The sequence below is a fragment of the Tenrec ecaudatus genome, chromosome 9 (assembly GCF_050624435.1).
Source record: "Tenrec ecaudatus isolate mTenEca1 chromosome 9, mTenEca1.hap1, whole genome shotgun sequence".
NCBI classification, from domain to species: domain Eukaryota; kingdom Metazoa; phylum Chordata; class Mammalia; order Afrosoricida; family Tenrecidae; genus Tenrec; species Tenrec ecaudatus.
The window spans coordinates 74400630-74420882 of NC_134538.1; the positions used below are offsets into that span (position 1 = coordinate 74400630).

Genomic DNA, 20253 nt, shown 5'->3' on the forward strand with positions numbered 1-20253 from the left:
GGGCCAGGCTCTATGCAGAGTTGTAGCCAGGCCTGAGGTGCCCCCTGCAGGCCACCCCAGTTGACATTCTGGAGGCCCTGGTGATGACCGGGTCACAGGAGGGTTGGTGGCACACTGTGGGAACACTTCTCCATTCACCAGTGAAATCGTGGTCAGTCACAGCAGGAAGCAGGGATCTGAGTAGGCAGGGGAAATGGAGCAAGAGCCCAAAGGCGCTCATCCGGGGAGTAGGAAGGAGAGAGTAGAGAACTGTTCAGGGTGAAAGGACACAGGTGGAGAGAAGATACGTAGCGTTCTTTTCTGTGAACGTGGCAGGAGATGAAGATCAGTTGACCCTCACTGCCATTCCCAGACTCCATGGGCTCCCCAATGGTGAGGATGGGGACCCACAAACACCCGAAGATGCTGCAGGAAGGCCAATGGGTGGTGAGGAAGGTGGCAGTAGGTGGAGGACTGGGGTCCAAGGTAGAGCACAGGCCCTGTCTCACATAATGCCAATTTCAGTTAAGGACCTGTGAAACATGGGGAAAGCCCATGGAGTACCAAGTGATCTCCCGATCGCCATTTACATCTGCTCATGTTCTTGATGGTGGGGGCGTGCAAGAGTTTCATCCATGCCCACGCAATCTGTATGTGGCAAAAATAATCAGAGAAACTGGTTTATATTACGAAGAAAGTGGCACCAAAATTGGAGAAAGGCTAACTGACAACCTGAGCTATGCAGATGATACGATACTGCTCGTGGAACACGAGGACTTGAAGCACTTGCTGATGAAGATCAAAGATTCAGTATGCATTACAACTCAATGTAAAGAAAACTAAAATCCTCTCAACTGGACCAATAGGCAACATCAAGATAACATCAATGGATTTCATTTTGCTTGGATCCACAAACAATACTCATGGAAGCAGCAGTCAATGTTGAAAATCAAGGAGGTTACTTGAGCACTAAGGTGTGTCTGATTCAAGCCATAGTATTTTCAATCACCCCGTAAGCATGTAAAAGTTGGATGTTGAATAAGGAAGACCGAAGCAAAATCTATGCATTTGAATTACAATGTTAGCAAAGAATATAGAAAACACCCCAAACTGCCCGAAGAACAAACAAATGTCTTGGAAGAAGTATAGCCAGAATGCACCTGGGAGGCAAAGAGGACAAGAGTAGATCTCATGTACTTTGGACATGTTTTCAGGAGAGACAAGTCCTGGGAAAGTGGAGGAGCAGTGTAAAAACAGGAAGACCTTTGATATGCTGGATGGACACGGCAGCTGCAACAATGGACTCAATCTTAAGAGCCATCGTGAGGACGGGGAAGGACCGAGTAGAGTTTGTTCTGTTGTACACAGGGCCGCTGTGCGTCAGAACAGACCTGATGGCACCACACGAATCAGTCCTTATATTTGTTAAGTCTACGCTGAGCACATACAATTGAAAAAGGAAAAAAAAAAAAGAACTCCCTGCCCCCAGGTCAATTCCAACTTATAGTGTGACCTTATAGGGAAGAGTAGAATTGCCCCCACGAGTTTCTGAAGCTATACATCTTTATAGGAACAGAAAGTCTTACCTTTCTCCCACCAAGCAGCTGCTAGGTTCGAACTGCTGGCCGTGTGGTTCATAGCAGCCAACCACATAATCCATTACACTATCAGGCACCCTTAAGCCCATACAAAGAGGCTTCACAAAGTTCAAGCAAAAATACCCATTATCTTTTCATTTGATTTTTTCATGAATTTTTTGAAACTACATTGTATGACAATTTTCAAATATATAATGAGAACTTAATTGTATCATACTCCAAAGGGAACTTCACAAAAGAATAGAAGCTAAAATAAATGGGGGTGGGGTGAAAGTTGATCTGCCTATGTAAAAAGGCAGATGTAGTCAGGCAGAGGGATGAACACAGAATATTATGGAACTGAGAAGGTGCGATGGATTTCATTTCATCCTGATTTGATGAAACCACCATGTCCCAGAGTGAGGAGAAAACCTGTGTAAATATGATTTGGCTTTACAGACCAAATATTTCTAGGATTTTGAAATAAAGCATGTTTAAAAGTCCTGAATGCCTGGCACTAAAGTTCCAAATGAAGGAGGCAAGAAGAGCCCTGGATAGTACGTAGATGATGGGCACCAGGCCTGCAAGCCGAAATAACAAGCCTGTCGCTACTGCATCAGTCCTGGGAAATTGAGCAAACACGGAGATGCCGTGACATCCAGATTTAGTACTGGCCACAGCAGTGAAGCCACTGCTTCTGAAGGGAAGGAAGTCACCAGTCTCTGTGTACATTTCTAAAAGAAGACAGCGTCTGGAAATCCCAAACCCATCTCTTTATAATTAGTAAAAGTCGCAAAGCAAGGCTGGGAAAAGGTATTTTATGGAAATTGAATGAATATAGGCACCCATTCAAGAATCAAACTGACAAGTATGAGGGGATGATGATGATCGTTATACGTTGTTTGTTACTTAGTGATTAATATTTGAATCCCCACTTAGTGCATAGAAGATTCAGAATGGCCTACAGTAGAAGTAATTCTTCAGTTAATCAACCCTCCACCCCACCCACATTTATTTAGCCTCCTTGTTTAGAAATTCATGTTGTTAATTGCCATCAAGTTGGCTTCTATTCATGGCAACCAGAGCAATATGCTGGCCAGGCTTGCACCATCATCATCTCGATTGTTGGTCTGCATAAGTCAGTTGTTGAAGCCACTGTGCACGCTGAGTGTCTTCAAGACTAGAGGACTCAGTTGTAAGCACTATATCAAACAATATTCTGCTGGGATCCAAGAATGTTCCACTAGCAAATTTGGGAAGGAGAGCACCCGGCCTTTCTCTCCAGTTTGTCTGATCTGTATACTCCATGAAAGCCTGTCCACCATGGGTGACCCTGCTGGGATCAGAAATCCCGGTGGCACAGCTTCCATCATCACAGGGAGAGGCAAGCCACCATGGGACAATTACTTGAATGTGTACATAAGATCAAGTGTGTCCGTCAAAGCCTAACTTCATAGTTGGCGTACAGAGACAAATGACAAAAGGGACACATGACCATGTCCGATTACAGTCCAATTTACTTCCTATTCTTATGCGTTTCAAGTACTTCAGCTATGAAAACAGTAAGAAATCCATCAGAAAGGCTCCCAGGTATGTTAGCGTACATAGTCGAGTATACGCAGACCTGAATATCAGCTGAGGCACCTAATTTTACCACAAAAACGGCATTTAAAATGTGCTTAAAAACTCAGCTTATCTCCACTCAAGCACTCCCTCAACACATGAATACTTTCTTCTATTAAATTGGCATTCTATGATGCTCACTCTCCTGACACAACTGCTGAAGCCAAAATGGGTGAACAAGTAAATGTGGTGAAGAAAGCTGATGGTGCCCGGCTATCAAAAGAGATAGTGTCTGGGGTCTTAAAGGTTTGAAGATAAACAAGCAGTCATCTAGCTCTGAAGCAACAAAGCCCACATGGAAGAAGCACACCAGCCTGTGTGATCACGTGGTCATGAAGGGATCAGTTATCAGGCATCAAAGAACAAAAAAATCATATCATTGGCTGCACACCTCCATGATATGATCGCCGAGGACAAACGGGTGCATAAGCAAATATGGCGAAGAAAGCTGATGGTGCCAGCTATCAAAAGAGATAGTGTCTGGGGTCTTAAAGACTTGAAGGTGAACAAGTGGCCATCTAGCTCAGAAGCAACAAAGCCCACATGGAAGAAGCACACCAGCCTGTGCGATCACGAGGTGCCAAAGGGATCAGGGATAAGGCATTATCATAAAAGAAAAATCTTACCATAGTGAATGAAGGGGGAAGTGCAGAGTGGAGACCCAAAACCCATTTGTCGGCCACTGGAGATCCCCTCACAGAGGGGTCTAGGGGAGGAGATGAGTCAGTCAGGGTGCGATGTAGCACCGATGAAGAATACAGCTTTCCCCCAGATCCTGGATGCTTCCTCCCCCCAAATTACCATGATCCGAATTCTACCTTGCAAGTCTGGATAGAGCAGAGGTTGTACACTGGTGCAGACAGGAGTTGGAGGCATAGGGAATCCAGGGTGGATGATACCTTCAGGACCAGGGGTGTGAAGGGCGATACTGGGAGAGTAGAGGGTGAGTGGTTTGGAAAGGGGGAACTGATTACAGGATCTACATGTGACCTCCTCCCTGGGGGACGGACAACAGAGAAGGGGGTGAAGGGAGATGCCGGATAGGGCAAGATATGACAAAATAATAATCTATAAATTATCAAGGGCTCATGAGGGAGGGGGGAGCTGGGAGGGAGGGGAAAAAAAGAGGACCTGATGCAAAGGGCTTAAGTGGAAAGCAAATGCTTTGAAAATGATTAGGGCAAAGAATGTACAGATGTGCTTTATACAATTGATGTATGTATATGTATGGATTGTGATAAGAGTTGTATGAGACCCTAATCAATGTTTAAAAAAAACCCAGCTTATACACGAGTCTATACAGTATATTTGATTTTGCTGATGCAGACTACTATGCCATTAAGTCAACACTAGCTGCGTCTAACCAACAGGAACACAGAGAAAGTGGCCATTAAGAGCACAAAACTAATTCTTCACATTTATCTTGCTGGCCAGCATCATGGGACTTACCAAAATATTTACTTTCTGTACTATTTTCCCATAGACAGTTATAATTATGATGATACTTTAACAGTCATAAAGGCAGGCTTAATACTGACACCAGACTTCCTCCCTTTGTTTGCCTTTTCAGAAGAGGTCATTAATAATGGTAACGATTAGCCAGCTCAGTCATCACTCAATCGAGACAGGAGGCACAATGGCCCTTACATTCAATTTGACCTGTGATGCTAGGCGTCTCTAAGCTTTGTAAGTGAGCCTTGATAAGTGCCTCCACACAATAAGATTTCCTATTATAAACATCTGTTTTCTCACATGAACCATGTTGAACATGTTAAAAATAGGGTTCTCTTCCCATTATCAGTTTGTAAAAGGAATAATCAATCAAAACATAAGGCTGAAAGTCCAAGAACTCTTTCCCCACTGATGTAGTAAATTTCCATCTGAACTTTCCCAGGGGTTCTTAAGTTCAATGTTAGGGAAGGTACCGGTTAAACCCTAAAAGACACAATAAAACATTTGCTTTTCAAATAGTCCATAATTATCTCCTAGAGAGACCCAAGGTCCTTTGAAAGAAAGGGAAAAGTGTGGGCCGTGCCAATATTCCTCCCAGCTCTAAGATCCTACACACCCGGGTCTCAAAGCCAGGACACCATTTCTCCCGCTCCATGATTCCCCTGGAATAAGATGATGATCTTTCAGTAGACATCTGAGAAGGCCCCATGTGGACACAGCAGAGCATTACCTCCTTTGCTGTCCTGGCATCTGCCAGGCTTCGCGTTAAAGACCCTTGGGCATCTGAGAAGTCAGCTGTAAACCAGGACAGTGAGAATTTGATCTGGTAGCAGCGGTGTGGGGGGGCAAAGAGTAGTCTCTACATTCCAACTCTGAGAGACAATGACTATCCTGAAGGATTTCAAACCGTTCTGAGGCCGGGTGCAGGTTCATTACACAAGATCTCCTGGTCTTTACATATCTACAGAGGCCACACGAAGAAGAAACAATGGCATGTGTGTCAGTATCTCGTTTCCCCCTTACTGTTGTTAGGTGCTGCTGAGTGGTCCCAACTGGCGGCTAGCCTGTGGACAACACAACAAAACCCTGCCTCATCCCACCCCAACCTCACGAGGCTTCGTATGCTTGAGCCCATCGCTCCAGTCACCGTGTCAATCCACCTTTTTCAGGACCCTCGTCTTTTCACTGTCCTAATTTACCAAACACGATGTCCTTCTCCAGGGGCTCTCTCTCCTGACAACATGTCCAAAATCTGTGAGATGAAGTCTTGCCATCCTTGTTTCTAAGGAGTACTCTGGCTGTACTTATTCCAAGACATATTTGTGGCATATGACTTATATGTTGGGCTGCTAACCACAGATCAGCAGTTCAAATCCACTAGCCACCCCATAGTAGAAAGAGGAGGGTTTCTGCTCCCATAAACAGTTCCAGTCTCAGAAACCCAAGGGGGCAGTTCAGCTCTGTCCTATAGCGTCACTCTGAGTTAGAATTGACTCTGTGGTGTGATGGTAGTCAGTCTCCTCTTGGTAGAGATGTGTAAACATCCCTAGAGGAGGTTCCTGTCCCTAGGGAACTTCTGGTTATTGAATATTTGACCACGCTGATCCCAACGCTGCTAGTAAAAACACCATGGCATGACTGAATGCCAGCATCCAGTTAGATTTTTATTCATTTGTTAAAATGTGCTGATATAGTTCCCTCAATGGATAAAATGACTAACCATGCGATCTAATAGAAGTCTGTGTGATGTTGGGAGTGCTCTGTACCTGTGCTGTTCAATGTACGATCCACTCACCACATGAGGCTACTGAGCACTTAAAATGTGGCCCACAAGGGTAAAGAGCTCAAAATGCAATTGAAATGGCTATAGGGACAAGTGGCTAGCAGATTGGACAGCAGAGGATGTATATACGTTTTCTTGCAATGTTGAAGTAAGTCCACCAAGGATGGGACCTACGTGTTTCAGTCACAAAAGGCCTACAGCAGGGCCTGAAATGTAGTGGCTGGGCTCACCTGACACAATGAATACATGCCCATGGAATGCATAAATGAATGGGCAAAAGATCTGTCCTAGCAGGCCAATCCCGGGGCAGGCAAGTGGTGCAGCTGTCCGCTTCTGTGCAGCGTCGTGGAGTAAGATGTCTGTAGTAGAGCAAATCCTCTCTGACTCAAACCAGTAGCACAGCCCTTGTCCATCTTAGTAGAAACATTCATTTTGCACAGAACTTCAAGTAAATAAAGGGTCATTGAATTCTACATTGAGAATTCAGAAACCTAGTTATGTCCCTAATTCCTAATTTGAAAGCAGGGAACACAATTAAGTTTTGGAAATATCCCTAGCAGATGTTCCGATTGCTCTGTCTCCCCCAGCATGCTCTACTTTTAATGCTCTCTCTCCCAGGACACTTTCTACTTTCCTGTGTGCTAATTCATTGTAATGGACACGGAGCTCAGCAGAATGCTCACCATTATGGGGTTTATTAGGGAAGCTAACAAGTTACAGTTCAGGTGAGAGAAGTGCTCAGGACACAGTTGTTCTGTCAGGACAATTCTCTGCCATGCCCACAAGCAGGCCACTCTCTGGCCCTTAGCCAGTTGGCCAGTCTCTGCCCTGCTCGGGCAATGTTACAAAGCTCTTTTAGGTGCCAAGGAATGCCCAAAGGGCATGTAACTCTGCTATAAGCCTCAACTGAAAGCACTCAGCTCCAATCCCATGAGTCAGTAAACCTAGCTGCCTCAATTAAGTGCCCAAAGGCCTCCTACTCTATGAACCAGCTTCCCATCCAAAGGCACTCAACGCCAGTTGCTCCAAGGGCTGGGACGTCTATTGCTTGGTTTCTTGCTCTTGATCCTGCTTGACTGCTGCTGATGCTGCTCCTTTGCCAATCTTCTGGTATCAAAATTGTCTCCTAAACCTAGGAGGACCAATGTGCAGGAATCTCAGGATCCAAAGGACCCACTCTATTTCTGACTCTTCTCTTGGTGGCGGTAAGATTCCCTCTGTGTTAGTCGGGGTAGACTAGAGAAACAAATCCATGGACACACATATGTGTATAAGAAAGATATTTATATACAAGAGCAACTGAACATTGAGAAGACATCCCAGTCCAGTCCAGATTAAGTCCATAAGTCTGATATTAGCCCATATACCTGGATTCATAAGTGACAAACCAGTTCATCACACACACACACACACACACACACACACACACACACATCACACACGATGGTCTACAACACCAACATTCAATTGTTCCAAAACAGCACTGAGAGGTGACAAGTGAAAGAGCACTACTGAAGAGACAAATCAAAAACATTTCTATTCCAAATGGATTTTTTTAAATCAGATAATATAGTGTGAAGATCCTGACTTCTTATGATCACAAAAGATTCTAAATTAATCGTATTTTTAAATAGTTTACAATGATGGTTCTACATTAACTTTTACTCTGGGAACCTGAGGCCCTGAGAGGAAAAGTGGTCCTGCGTTGCCTGCTGCATCCACCCTGCCTTTGACACACTGCGTCCAAATCGCGATACAGCAAGCCTCCAAGCAAAGCTGCTGGTGACGTAAATAAAGTATCTGCTGAGCGCCTTCTTCTCCCTCTCAGTATCTGCAGGGACATCTGACCTTGAGCTGAGAGTCCCTTCTGTAAATGTTGTCCACATGTCGAAAGTTCTCCCCCTCACACATGCACTCTGCCATCCTCCCTCAAGTAAACCATCTAAATTGCATTCAGATTTTTGTGGTATCATAATAACTTCAATATGGGATGTATTTTCAACCTTCTGGTAAGAGGCTCCTTTCTTCCCTGCCTCGCCCTCCTTCCAAGTTATTTCAGGTTTGCATATTTCATTTTCACATCTCAGTGGGATATCCATCACATAACATTTATTTGTGAGGTCTAAAGGCATAATGTGGGGGACTGGGAATGAGCAAGTCAAAACCACATACTGTACACGTATGTCTTGAAGAATGAAAAAAGATTCCTTTTTTTCCCCTTAAAACATATAAGCTGTCTCAACCGTGTTAAGTCCAGAGCGAGAACCACCACCAAAGGAGGGGGGAAGAGCCGGACAAGCAGTATTAAAATGTCCTGTTTGATCAGTTCTTCCCCACGTGATGGCTCTATCAAATGTCTTGTCTCATCAATGAGCCCGATAGGCATACAGCCATACACACTTTCTAATTTCCTAAAATTCAAAGCATAAATGAAAGCTACCCTGGCCCTCCCTGCATGTTGGGAATACAACAGCAAAGAATACAGAAATGGGGCAGAAAAGGACTCAGAGGAGCGAAATCAAGTTCCTTCACTTTCCTATGAGGATAAACTCACTTATTCCCCCATATCCGGAGCTAAATAAAGCTGCCCTTACAAATTTTGAGAGTAGGGAAGACCACAATCTCTCTGGGGGAAATAATTCCCACACATAACAGCCTTTATTTTCAGGAAGTTCTGTCTTTGACTGTAGCCAAGCTTCAGAGTAGTTTCATAAGCGTGAGCCCTGTGCACTCAGTCACACAGGACACTGAGCTTCGTCGAATGCTTTGTCACTAACTTGACGTCTTTAGTAATTTTATCTTTGAAGTTGTGTGTTGTCTACATCCGATGGGATGGAGGACCATGTCCCTTACTGCTTATTCACATATATGCCTTAGAGCTAGAAGTCCATTGGCCCCATGATGAGCCAAAGTTCGGTGAGACTCAAAGCAAGTACAAGAAATGAATGCTACATGTACCACGGATTAGGCAGAAGGTGGGGTCATGGGGGAATATACTTAAGGGGCTTTCCTTCAGAAGGAAACATGCTCCACACCTAGAAAGAAGGTACTAGATCAGAGAACGGGGGCCTAGTGGTATTGTGGTAACTCGTTGGGTTGGCAGTTCAAAACCACCAGCAGCTCTGAGGGAGAAAGGCTGGGCTTTCTACTCCCATAAATAGTTAGGGTCTCGGTAACCCACAGGAAGTTGCAATGAGTGAGCATTAAGTACAGCCATGGCAGCAGTTGAGTTAGATGAAAGAAACACAAGTGGCTAAGGAAGCCTCCATGTGTCCTTTTCCCGTCCTATTACTGCCCTTGATTAGTCAACCATTTACAATGAAAATGATGGCATTGAAAGGAAGGCGCGATAGAGAAACTCAATCAGTAGGATGTGCGCACCGTGAGAAGTGAAATAAAAACACAAGTTTGTGCAGCCACGCTCCTAGTTTGGTCCGGAGCTATGCACATGCACCAGTAGTGTTGTTTGTTGCCAGGAGTCATGGAGTGGGTCCTGGCCCAGAGAGACCCTGTGGACCACAGAATGAAACGCTGCCCAGACCTGCACATCTCTCAGTGCTTGAGCCCATGGCTATCCCCACTGTGTCGTTCCATCTCATGAAGGATCTTCCTCTGCGGGGCTGTCCTTCTCTAACGTGATGTCCTTCTCCAGGGATTGGTCCCTTCTGATAACATGGTCAAAGCACATGAGAGGAAGTTTCAGCCTTCTTGTTTCTAAGGAGAATTCCCAACATTCTTCTGGCAGTCCATGGCCTACTTAATATTCTTCACCAATACCATAATTCAAAGGTATCAATTCTTTTTTGACCTTCCTTATTCATTGTTCAGTTCTTGCATACATATGAGGAAGGTTGAAAATAAAACGGCTTGTGCTAGACAAGAGAAATATCCCACCAACACAAGAACTTTCTATTTTAATATGCTTCAGCAGCGTTTTTTCTCTTCTTTTGTACAAAATATCTGCAAATTACAGTATTCATTTTGTCATGCTTACTTATACTATAGATTAACACACACACTCCCGTTATCTGCAAATAACACATCCATATAGAGAATACACAGAAAGGATTAAATTAAGTACTCTAGCATACTTATGTCTACATCATGCAAATCTCAGGACATTTCCAGAAGTTAATGTCAGCCTTATTCACCCATCTACCCATGTTACCGGTAAATCACATTGTCTTATTCACATCCTTTCATGGTGTACTTTCTTGAATCTGCTGCCTATGAGTATGTAACTAGCCTGAAAATGTTGCATTTGATATCACTGTACAATAGAGGCACAAGCCCTGGTCAAGGAGTCATGGACCTAATGATAGTGCCCTGGCCATCAGAAAATAAACAAGTGAAAAGTTTACTTGTTTCTACTCACTCAAGCTCAATGTATGAGCCTTCTCAGATCATGGTCAATGAAACCATTAGATTATGTTAGGTCTGCTTAGTGCACAGTTTTGTGATTTTGGGGGGGTGGGTTGTCAAGTGAAGTCAGCAACATGTACAAAAACGAGGTGTAGCATGTTTATGAAAACAGTGGGAGCGGGCTTGCGCGATGGCAAACGCATACAAAGCACCTGTTCTGTCTGGGGAAATAATTCCAGGACACCTGCGCTGCTAACACAGGACTTGCTGATCGCCACCCTTTTCTGCTTTCGTTTACCCAAGAAATACGGACTTTGCCATGGCCAGGCACTGTCCCAGGCACTAAGAATAGAAAGAGGAGTAAAACATAGTCCCGGCCTCCAAGTCCAGACGAGGAGATGGGGGAGTGATCATGAAAAAGTAACAACAACAAAAAACACAAAAGAACTCTTGGTGTCACGACGGTTAGGCGCTTGGCTGCGGATTGAAAGGCTGGTGGTTCCGAGCCACCCTGGGCTCCGCAGGAGGTAGCACTTGGCCACGTGCTCCGCAACCTAACAGCCCATGAACCTTCCGGAGCAGGTCCACTCTGTCAGGTAGGGCTATTGTGACTCATAGTCCAAACCAAAGCAGGTGGAGGATACCAAACATCCAATATATGAAATGGTGGGACTGCATTCATTGCTCACCTTCAGCAATCCCACTTAGTTACCCCAGTCCACTCTGACCACAACGTTTATGTTGGTTCTGTTATGAGTCCCTGGCAGTCAGAATAATTACCACACTCCGTGGCTAACGAAAGGGCAGAGGTTTGAATCCACCACAGCCAACCTTGAAGAAAGCCTTGGAAATCTGCTTTTGCACAGTCGACATTAAACCTCTGTGAAACAGGCTGTACTGCCGCGGCTGTCAACCTGTGAGTCGCCACCCCTTTGGGGGTCAAACGACCCTTTAACGGGGGTTGTCAGATTCATAACAGTAGCAAAATGACAGTTATAAAGTAGCAACGAATATAATGTTATGGTTGGGGTCACCACAACATGAGGAGCTGTGTTAAAGGGTCGCGGCGTAGGGAAGGGTGAGAGCCACTGCTCGACTGCGACATAGATGGGGTCCCCGTGAATCGGAGTGGTGATAGCTAAGGATGCAGAAATTTGATCAAAGTGACAAAGCGACTTCACCTTTAACTGGGGAGCCAGGAGCTAAATCCAACCAAGTCTTCAACTACTGAACTTGGCTCCTAAGTGACGGCAATCGTTCCCATTCCTTATTTCTACTGTTATAGCTAATGCTCTACATTTCTGTCCTTGCGGAGGTGAATTTCAGTTGTAATTTTATTTTTACCAATCAAGTGTCACTAGACACTCAAAAAGGAAAATGTGTGTTCTAATTTTTTTCTGATTTACTATTAGTTCAAAATGTTATCTATCTCTTAGCTACCTCTAGAAAACTCGATGCAGCTGACAAAGTTGGTGATTTTCAAAATTATGTTCAAGACTTGGTTCACTAAACTACAGTGTAGTGCTTTTGGGGTCGGCAACCCTGGGTCTAAATCCCAGCTCGACTGCTGCCTCGCTCGGTGAGCTCCAGACTCGATCACCGCCGCAGTGACACAAACATACTGATCATCACGCAGACGGCACAGGACCTTCTGTGCTGCGTAAGGGCGCCCAGAATCAGAGCCAATTTGACAACAACTAACGAGGATTTAACTCTCAAAGCCGAGATTTCCCCAAGTGTAACTGAGGATGAAGACAGCACTTTAACTTCATTATCAGGAGATACTTAAGGTGAAATGAAATAATCCTGTGAAATAAAAGAGCACCTGGCTTACTTCAGTACGCACTCTGAAAGCTCGGCTTCACTCTTCTGCGTACACCCATGGTCTCTTAGGTAGGGTTAAAAATACATCTGAAATGATGGTTTTTAGGTCTCCCCAAGTAAAAAAATAAACCCAAAATGTTCAAGGGTCTTTAATTTTATTCTCAAGATGTATATTTCTCTCCTTGTAAATAAAAGCATGCAACATCCCCCACCCCCAAACAATAGCTAGTGGTCTCATTGAGTCAGACATATAGGATTCACAGGACCGGAAATGTTTTAGTTAAACAACCCTTGCCTGCAACTCCAAATCCTACCATCCTTTATCACCTTTTCGCTCTTACTGGCCTGTCCCTGGACTGATGGCACAGGGTTTGTCTACAGAACCACATGCATGTGCAAGAGGAGCCCTGTTGCTCTGCAAGGCTATCTCCCTGCAACGTTAAATGGAAACATGCTGAGCAAATAAAAATGGCTGGTGCTCTGGCAGAGAAGGAAAGCATACGCTAATCTGCAGGGCTACTGCCATCACTGTGACCATCAGGGATTATTTCCCTGGCTTCTAACTGATTGAAGAGCACATCTAAATTAAAAAAAAAAGATTGGATACCACATAAAAATGGACTCTGTACCTATTTTTTAAACAGCTCTAGAAAAAAGGCCTTAAATTGACATTTTTATTATGGCCTAAAGAAAAGAAAAACAGCATTCTTGTTAAAAAAAACAAGTCTAAAAACCACATTTTCGTTGGGCTCCTTTCAAAATATGGTAGCCATGTGATATCTCCCTAAAACCAAATTCTTTAAAAAATGTTGGTGGTTATCACTTCAGGTTTGTGGGTCCTTACCAATTCTTGAGTGTCCTGCTGCAGGGGCAGAAATGCCGCTTCCAGAATAGCAACCTGGTCAGCATTAAGCTTCTGCCACAGGCGGAGCAAGAGAATCACCAGGTGGGTGGCACTTCTCAGTCTGGTGAACGCCTGGAACAGATTGTCTTCGTTTTCCTGAGCTGCGTCTGCTAGCGCTATTACCTGCAGAAAGGACAGCCGCCGGTTAGGGATAATTGCACAAACCTGCAGCCCTCAACAGGTGACGGCTAGCACACTCCGCTTGTCTTTCAAACAACTCGATGAACTTTGTCTTCCACAAGCACGAGCTCTGTTGAGTCAGAAAAGAGCTATCATTCATCTGCTCGCTTCCTTCTGGGGGGCGTGGGGTGGAAACTGCCCAAAGTAATTCCAAATCCATATGGCCAGGAGATGAAACTGTCTCCGGATAAGCTTAATGGGGACATTGTTCGGCGCCTGCTTCCCCGTCCACTGACTTTCTACAGGATAGAGTAATATAAGCAACCCTTCATTAGGTTCCCACCGTCTATGCACAGAGCTCTATCAATGAAGAAATCCTTATCAAGATAACGGCATTCGCCTCATCATTTGAAGTAGCGACTCTAACTGTGTTCATGTGTTACATGGTACTGGCATAGCTGCCATTTCTTTACTATAGCCAAAGGGTTGATAATGTTGAAACACAGGACCAGCCAATTCATGCTTTTGTAGCATAAATGTCAAGCACTAGCCTATAGGGCATTGAAAGAAAGAAAGAAAAGGTTCAGGGTGTACTAGCTTTACAATGCCAAATCTACTTGGGCTAAAATTGGCTTTCCGCTCTGCCCTACCCCTTTTCTCATCATTTTGAATAATCCTGGGGGGAAAGAACTAAAGCAACAATTGGAAGGTACATCTAAGACTGCCACTTGGTGTTTTGTTTTATTTTATTTTAATGTCTTGGTGGAGTTCCTGCACATTAAAAGCAATGAACTGACTGCCCCAGAGGCTCGTGGCGTCTGACAGTCCCCAGAACAGGAAGAGCCAAAGCCAGGGTAGCGTGAGCTCCTTTCTACAAATTCCCGCCAGCGTGAGGGGCTTGCTCGAGCTCAGAGGAGCTTCAGAAGTCTGGTGCAGCAGATGGTCCATTTGGTGATATTTCATGGCTTATTGACACAGACCCAAAGGGCTTGTTAAAAAATCATCATACAAACGAGCAGTCTACAGCTGTGTGGTGTTCCAAATTCTGAGTGCGGAAAACCTAAGTAGGGGGACACTCCTCGGGGCGGGAGACTTGGGGAACAAGACGTGGGCTGGGGAAAGGGAAACAACTGCAGGTCCCCTCCCGGAAAATGCGGGGCTGACCAGACTTCTTGCCACTTGGTTGAGGTCTTGCAGGAGCTGTAAAAGATAATCGCATCCAGATCTCCGTGGAGCCTTGGGAGTTTGGACCCAGGCCAGAATCCCAATAAACTGCATTGCTTCCTATGTGCCTAGTATTGAGCTACCTTCCCTTTCAGTTCAAAGGAAGTGCCCTATGCCTCATCGCTCACGAGAATCTTATAATTCATTGGAAATAAAACATACATATACAACCAATTAGTGGGAAAAGCATTACTATAATAACGTCCTAATTGTGCAGAACAGAAAGTAAGTGTGAAAGAAGTTAGCAAAGGCACAGCCTACTATAGGCCTCAGTTAATATCCCTGGGGGCTCTGCTACTAAAGTGAGGCTTGGAACTCATCCCTTCCTCGTTTCTTAGAGCAGTCCCCGTGAAGAGACAAAGTGAGGCCACAATCCCTAAGCCAAACACCTGGAATCCTCGATTCCCCCACCCTCACCAGGATTACAACGGACTCCTGTTAAAGTCTTAGTTTATACTCCTTTTCTTCCTGTGAATGTTACCAATTAGGCTGCATTGTGAAGGCCATCATATTAGGACACAGATGCTTATTGTCAAGAAGTCCAACTCATGCCTTGATCAGGTCATGAACACCTACCGAGTGCCAGGCACGTGCATGCGTTCTCTGGAAGGGCTGCCGGGAATTCCACGGTGACTGACATCGAATCTCTGCCTCCGAAGACATTAAGATGCAGAAAGGAAAACAAATCCAAGAGGCCAATGTTGGCGAAACAAGGTGACCCTATAGACCAGCGGGTCTCAAACTACCTAATGCCTCGCCCCTTTCATACAGTTCCTCGCGCTGTGGTGACCCCCCCAACCATAAAGTTATTTTGTTGCTACTTCATAACTGTAATTTTGCTACTTTATGAATCAGGTGACCCCTCTGAAAGGGTTGTTGGACCTCCAAAAGGGGTCGCGACCCACAGGTTGAGAACCACTGCTATAGAATATAAGTCAAGTACCATTAGCATGGTGATTACTAGAGTAATTCCTCCAGTTCAACAAACTTCATGTCAAGCACTTTGTGTCTGCAATACTCCCGCTCCAGAACGGCTTATGTAACTGAAATAACTTAGACATCATTCCTGTTTTACAGAGGAGGGTTCTGAGGCTGGGCAGATGTAAATAATTTCCCTCCCCCCCCCGAACTGTACACACAAAAGGTGAAATGGGTAGTTGCACAAGGCCCCGAACTCAGGAGGGTCTTTGCTTGGTTTAATATCCTGATATATTGAAATGTTGATAATTATATATTTGAATTTGTACCTGGGTGACAAATGTCCAATTTACAGGCAGGTCCTCCTCACCCTTTCATGTTATATAAATTTTCTCTCACTTTGTTTGAAACGACTGCGTCAACCTCTACTCCCAACAAACTCTTCATCACCGTCACCTTCATGTTCGGCATGGGCAGGTTTTCAATCCTGGAAAAGGTTTCTGGCCTTTTCTTGCTCTCATTAAGGTAAAGCATGAACTGAACGCACCTGTCTAACTGAACTACAAATTCTGAAATGCACAATTAAGTTCAGATCTCCTGGGGACTGCTCATATTTTGTAAGTGAAATCTGATAGGACAATGGAGCTCACCCATTGTTAGAGGAGATGTGTGCACAAGCTGAGGCAAGTTATCTTCCAATTTCTCAGCATAGAAAAACAAGTGTTTCCAGGGCTGTATTCGTTTAATGAAACAATTGATATGTGGACAATTTCTAAAAGGGCCTTGTTTTTAACCAATGCCTTCTGTGTTGCTCTCCCATTTGACAGCACCCTTTCTTTGGAATTATGCAAATCTGTTATTAGCAGACATTACTAAAATCTGAATTGTGGATTGTGATAGGAGTTGTATGAGCCCCTAATAAAATGATTTTTAAAAATCTGTAGTTACATTAAAAACAAAGGTGATAAATGCATAAAATCCATTACTTCCTCATTTTATACTACATTTTGCTATTTTCCAGGATCTCCAGATTATTATATTTGCATGTTGAAAATATCAATGGTGAGCTACTAATCATTTTTCTCAACTTTGCATTCAGTGACCTTATGTTGGTGGTTTGACATCAACCATGGCGAAAGTCATTACAACATGGAAATCAACAAATGGTAGAAAGAAAGTCAGGCTTCTCCTCCCTCCACGCCTGTCATTTGCTAAATGTTCACCAACACACCTCTGCGAAAATGTGCACTAAAAACTAGATATTGGGTAAGAGAACTTGAATGGTAACAGAAACAACATAGATTTACTATATAATGGTGAAATTCCACTCTTGCGCATATACCCAAAAGAACTGAAAGCCAGGATTCAAAAAGATACTTGAATACCAGTATTCACAATAATACTCCCACTAGCAGAAGGTGGAAACAACCCTAGTGTCCATCAACAGTTGAATAAACAAAATGTGATATATATTGTTCCGTATATACTAATTCACCCATTGTTATTGTGTTGATTCCAACTCATAGCAACTCTTGGGAGCAGAGTACAAGTGCTCCCTGGGGTGTCTGAGGCTGTACTCTTTATAGCTGCAGACTGCTTCGTGTTTCTCCCACTGAATGGCTCAGGGGTGCAAACCACTGTCTCTTTGGTTAGCACCCCAACACTTACCCCATTGTGCTAGAGGGGCTTCTTCATGTCATATTAGTTTACCAAAAAATGTCATTGAACTCTGGTATATACTATGGCCTGAATGAAGTGGGTGAATCTTGAAAATATTGAGCTACAGGAAATATACCACGCACAGGAGGGAAAATATTGTATGATCCCATTTCCATGAAATCTCTCCAAACCAAAACACCAAGCTCACTGCTCTTAAGTCAATTTCAACCTTCTAGGACAGAGTAGAGCTGACTCTGAGTTCCGGAGACTGCAAATCTTACAAGAGTAGAAAGCTTCCTCTTTATCCGGCTGAGTGGCTGGTGGTTTCAACCTGCTGACCTTGTAGTGAGCAACCCAACTGGTCACTCACTAGGCCACCAGGCTCCCCCAAGAAGTCTCTAGAATGAACACATGCATAAAGACAGCAAAAGGATCCCAAAAGGAGATTAGCGATTATCTTGGGTTGAGAGGAGCGAAGGATGGAAAGTTATTACTAAATGTGTGTGGTTTGGGTTGGGGGTGATGAAGCATTTTGGAAATCAATAGTAGTGGGGGGTATGCACACGGCGAGCAGGATGGGTGCCACTGTACTTGAGCATGGTCAGAATGGCAAATGTCACGTTACGTATATTTTACCACAGTAAAAAGAAAGAAAAATAATGAGAATGAGGCAACTTGAGCAAACACACTCAAGCTGAAGGTAGTCGCTGTTTGTTCAGGCGAAAGCAAACCCTCCTGTTTGAGGACAGCCTTGGATAAGGCAGGGTGAGGAGCGTGTGCACTCTGTAGGCTCTTGAACAGCCACTGAGCATTCTGAACACGGACTTTCCAGATGGGAGCTGCGCTCAAGGCAGACTAACCATCAGACGCACTTGCTTGGACTTAGTGAGACTTTTCTGCACGTTCTTCACTATCACGGGGAACTTCTCACTAAGTGTTACAGCATGTCAATGTGTGGCCCCGCCCAACATGCAAAGCACAGCTGTGGTGGAAAAATGACTTCTCGGGGAGACAGCAACACAAGCCAAGGGACCTTTCCTGAGCAAAACCCAAAACAAATCAATCCGGGAGACACAAGTCGACCCTCCAAGTCTCAGCCTCACTGGATCTAGTTCTATGCCATGGTGGAAAGAGTCTGGTCTATCCCCAAATGGTCGCAGACACTGGAAAGAAAGGGGATAAACAACTCCTTTTGTGGATCACCCCCAAGGACAATCCTCCTGACCTACTGGCCAGCATGAGACACGAACCAGAGCTCCATGTTCTCAATCCAGTCTTACACGTAACAGCCAAGTTTACTTTGTTCTCCACCAGAGCCATATGAATTTAACAGAATTAACATATGAAAAATGGGCTGAGAAAAGAAAAAAAAAGCAACCAACTAGACCTATCAAGATTCAAATCTGTCCAGCAGGACGGTGGCCATGGAAGTCGGAATCCACTAAGGAGTGTGTAACAACTCACCTGCCGAAAAAAAAAAAAGATTCAAATCTGTCTTGCAGGGGCCTAAGGACCCAGCCGCTCACCTGGAGCAGAGAAAGGAGGCCAGCCAGCTGCTCGGACGTATTTGAGGAAGAGGGATGTTTCTGTGCTCATCGCTGGCTGGGCAAGCTATGTGTTCCTGTATGTGTCCCCTGGTGTTCACAGAACTACATAAAGGGAGGGGCTTAGGAAATAAATACTCGCGATTTCAAGCACAATGTGTTGATGATCTTTGCTTTGTTTTTCCAAATTGAAGGTTTCCAAATAAAATGGGACCTCCCAAAGGACATCTCTTTTTCCAACTGCCCTATCAGTGGATGCCAAAGTAATGAGGCCCAGGTCCAGGGAGCTATTTGCAGGAAAACGCTCCACTCACATAAGTTAGTGTGAAATTAATCCCAAACACTCCCAGCTGCCAAGAGAGGCTCTAAAATTGGTTAGAGAAAACCAGCAGCAACAGTAGACATGAATCATACGATGTGAACACGGAAACATCCAATTTCTTCAGCGAACTTCACCGTTGAATCTGTCTCCAAATCTCATTGTGTGGTGCATGGAACACCACAACCACACAGCGAACGCCAACCACACTCTGGGTTGACTATTATTTACAGGGCCCAGCACTGGGGTCTCTGCTGTTCTCAGATGATCATTTGGGCTTCCCAGCAGCTATATATATACATACATATTAATCATTTTATTTCATTTTAATCATCTTATTGGGGAATCATACAACTCATCACAATCCATCCATCCATTGTGTCGAGCACATTTGTACATTTGTTGCCATCATCATTCTAAAAATATTTGCTTTCTACTTGTGCCCTTGGTATCAGCGCCTCATTTTTTCCACGCTCCCTGCCACACCCTCCCTCAAGAACCCTTGATAATTTATAAACTATTATTATTTTGTCATATCTTATACTGTCTGTCCCCCCAGAGAGGAGGTAATATGTAGATCCTTATAATCGGTTCCCCCTTTCTACCCTACCTTGGCTCCACCCCCCCACCGGTATCGCCACTCTCAGCACTGGTCCTGAGGGGATTATCTGTCCTGGATTCCTTGTGTTTCCTGTTCCTATTACGTGCTCTGATCGAGCCAGATTTGTAAGGTAGAATTGGGATCATGAGAGTGGTGGGGAGGAAGCATTTAAGAACTAGAGGAAAGTTGTATGTTTCATCGTTTGTACAGCAACTATAGTAAGAAATGAATCGCTGTGCCCTTCTGCCCCTATAGCCCAGAAGGAAACAAACTTAGAGATGTCTGAGTGCACTGCCTAAGGCCACAAACTAGGACAGCAATGGGAAGAAGTCCAGTCCTGTCTTCTGACTCCCTTTACTCCTTC

The 20253-nt window shown here is 44.4% G+C and overlaps 1 protein-coding gene across 2 annotated transcripts in view; it reads right to left on the reverse strand.

Annotated features, from left to right (window-relative positions):
- Nucleotides 1-20253, reverse strand: part of BBS9 (Bardet-Biedl syndrome 9) — a 572961-nt gene that overhangs the window by 108726 nt on the left and 443982 nt on the right. For both annotated transcript variants that reach the window (XM_075558202.1, XM_075558200.1), the window contains exon 20: nucleotides 13445-13627. In XM_075558202.1, coding sequence (XP_075414317.1) covers nucleotides 13445-13627 — 183 coding nt within the window. The remainder of the gene's footprint in view (nucleotides 1-13444; nucleotides 13628-20253) is intronic.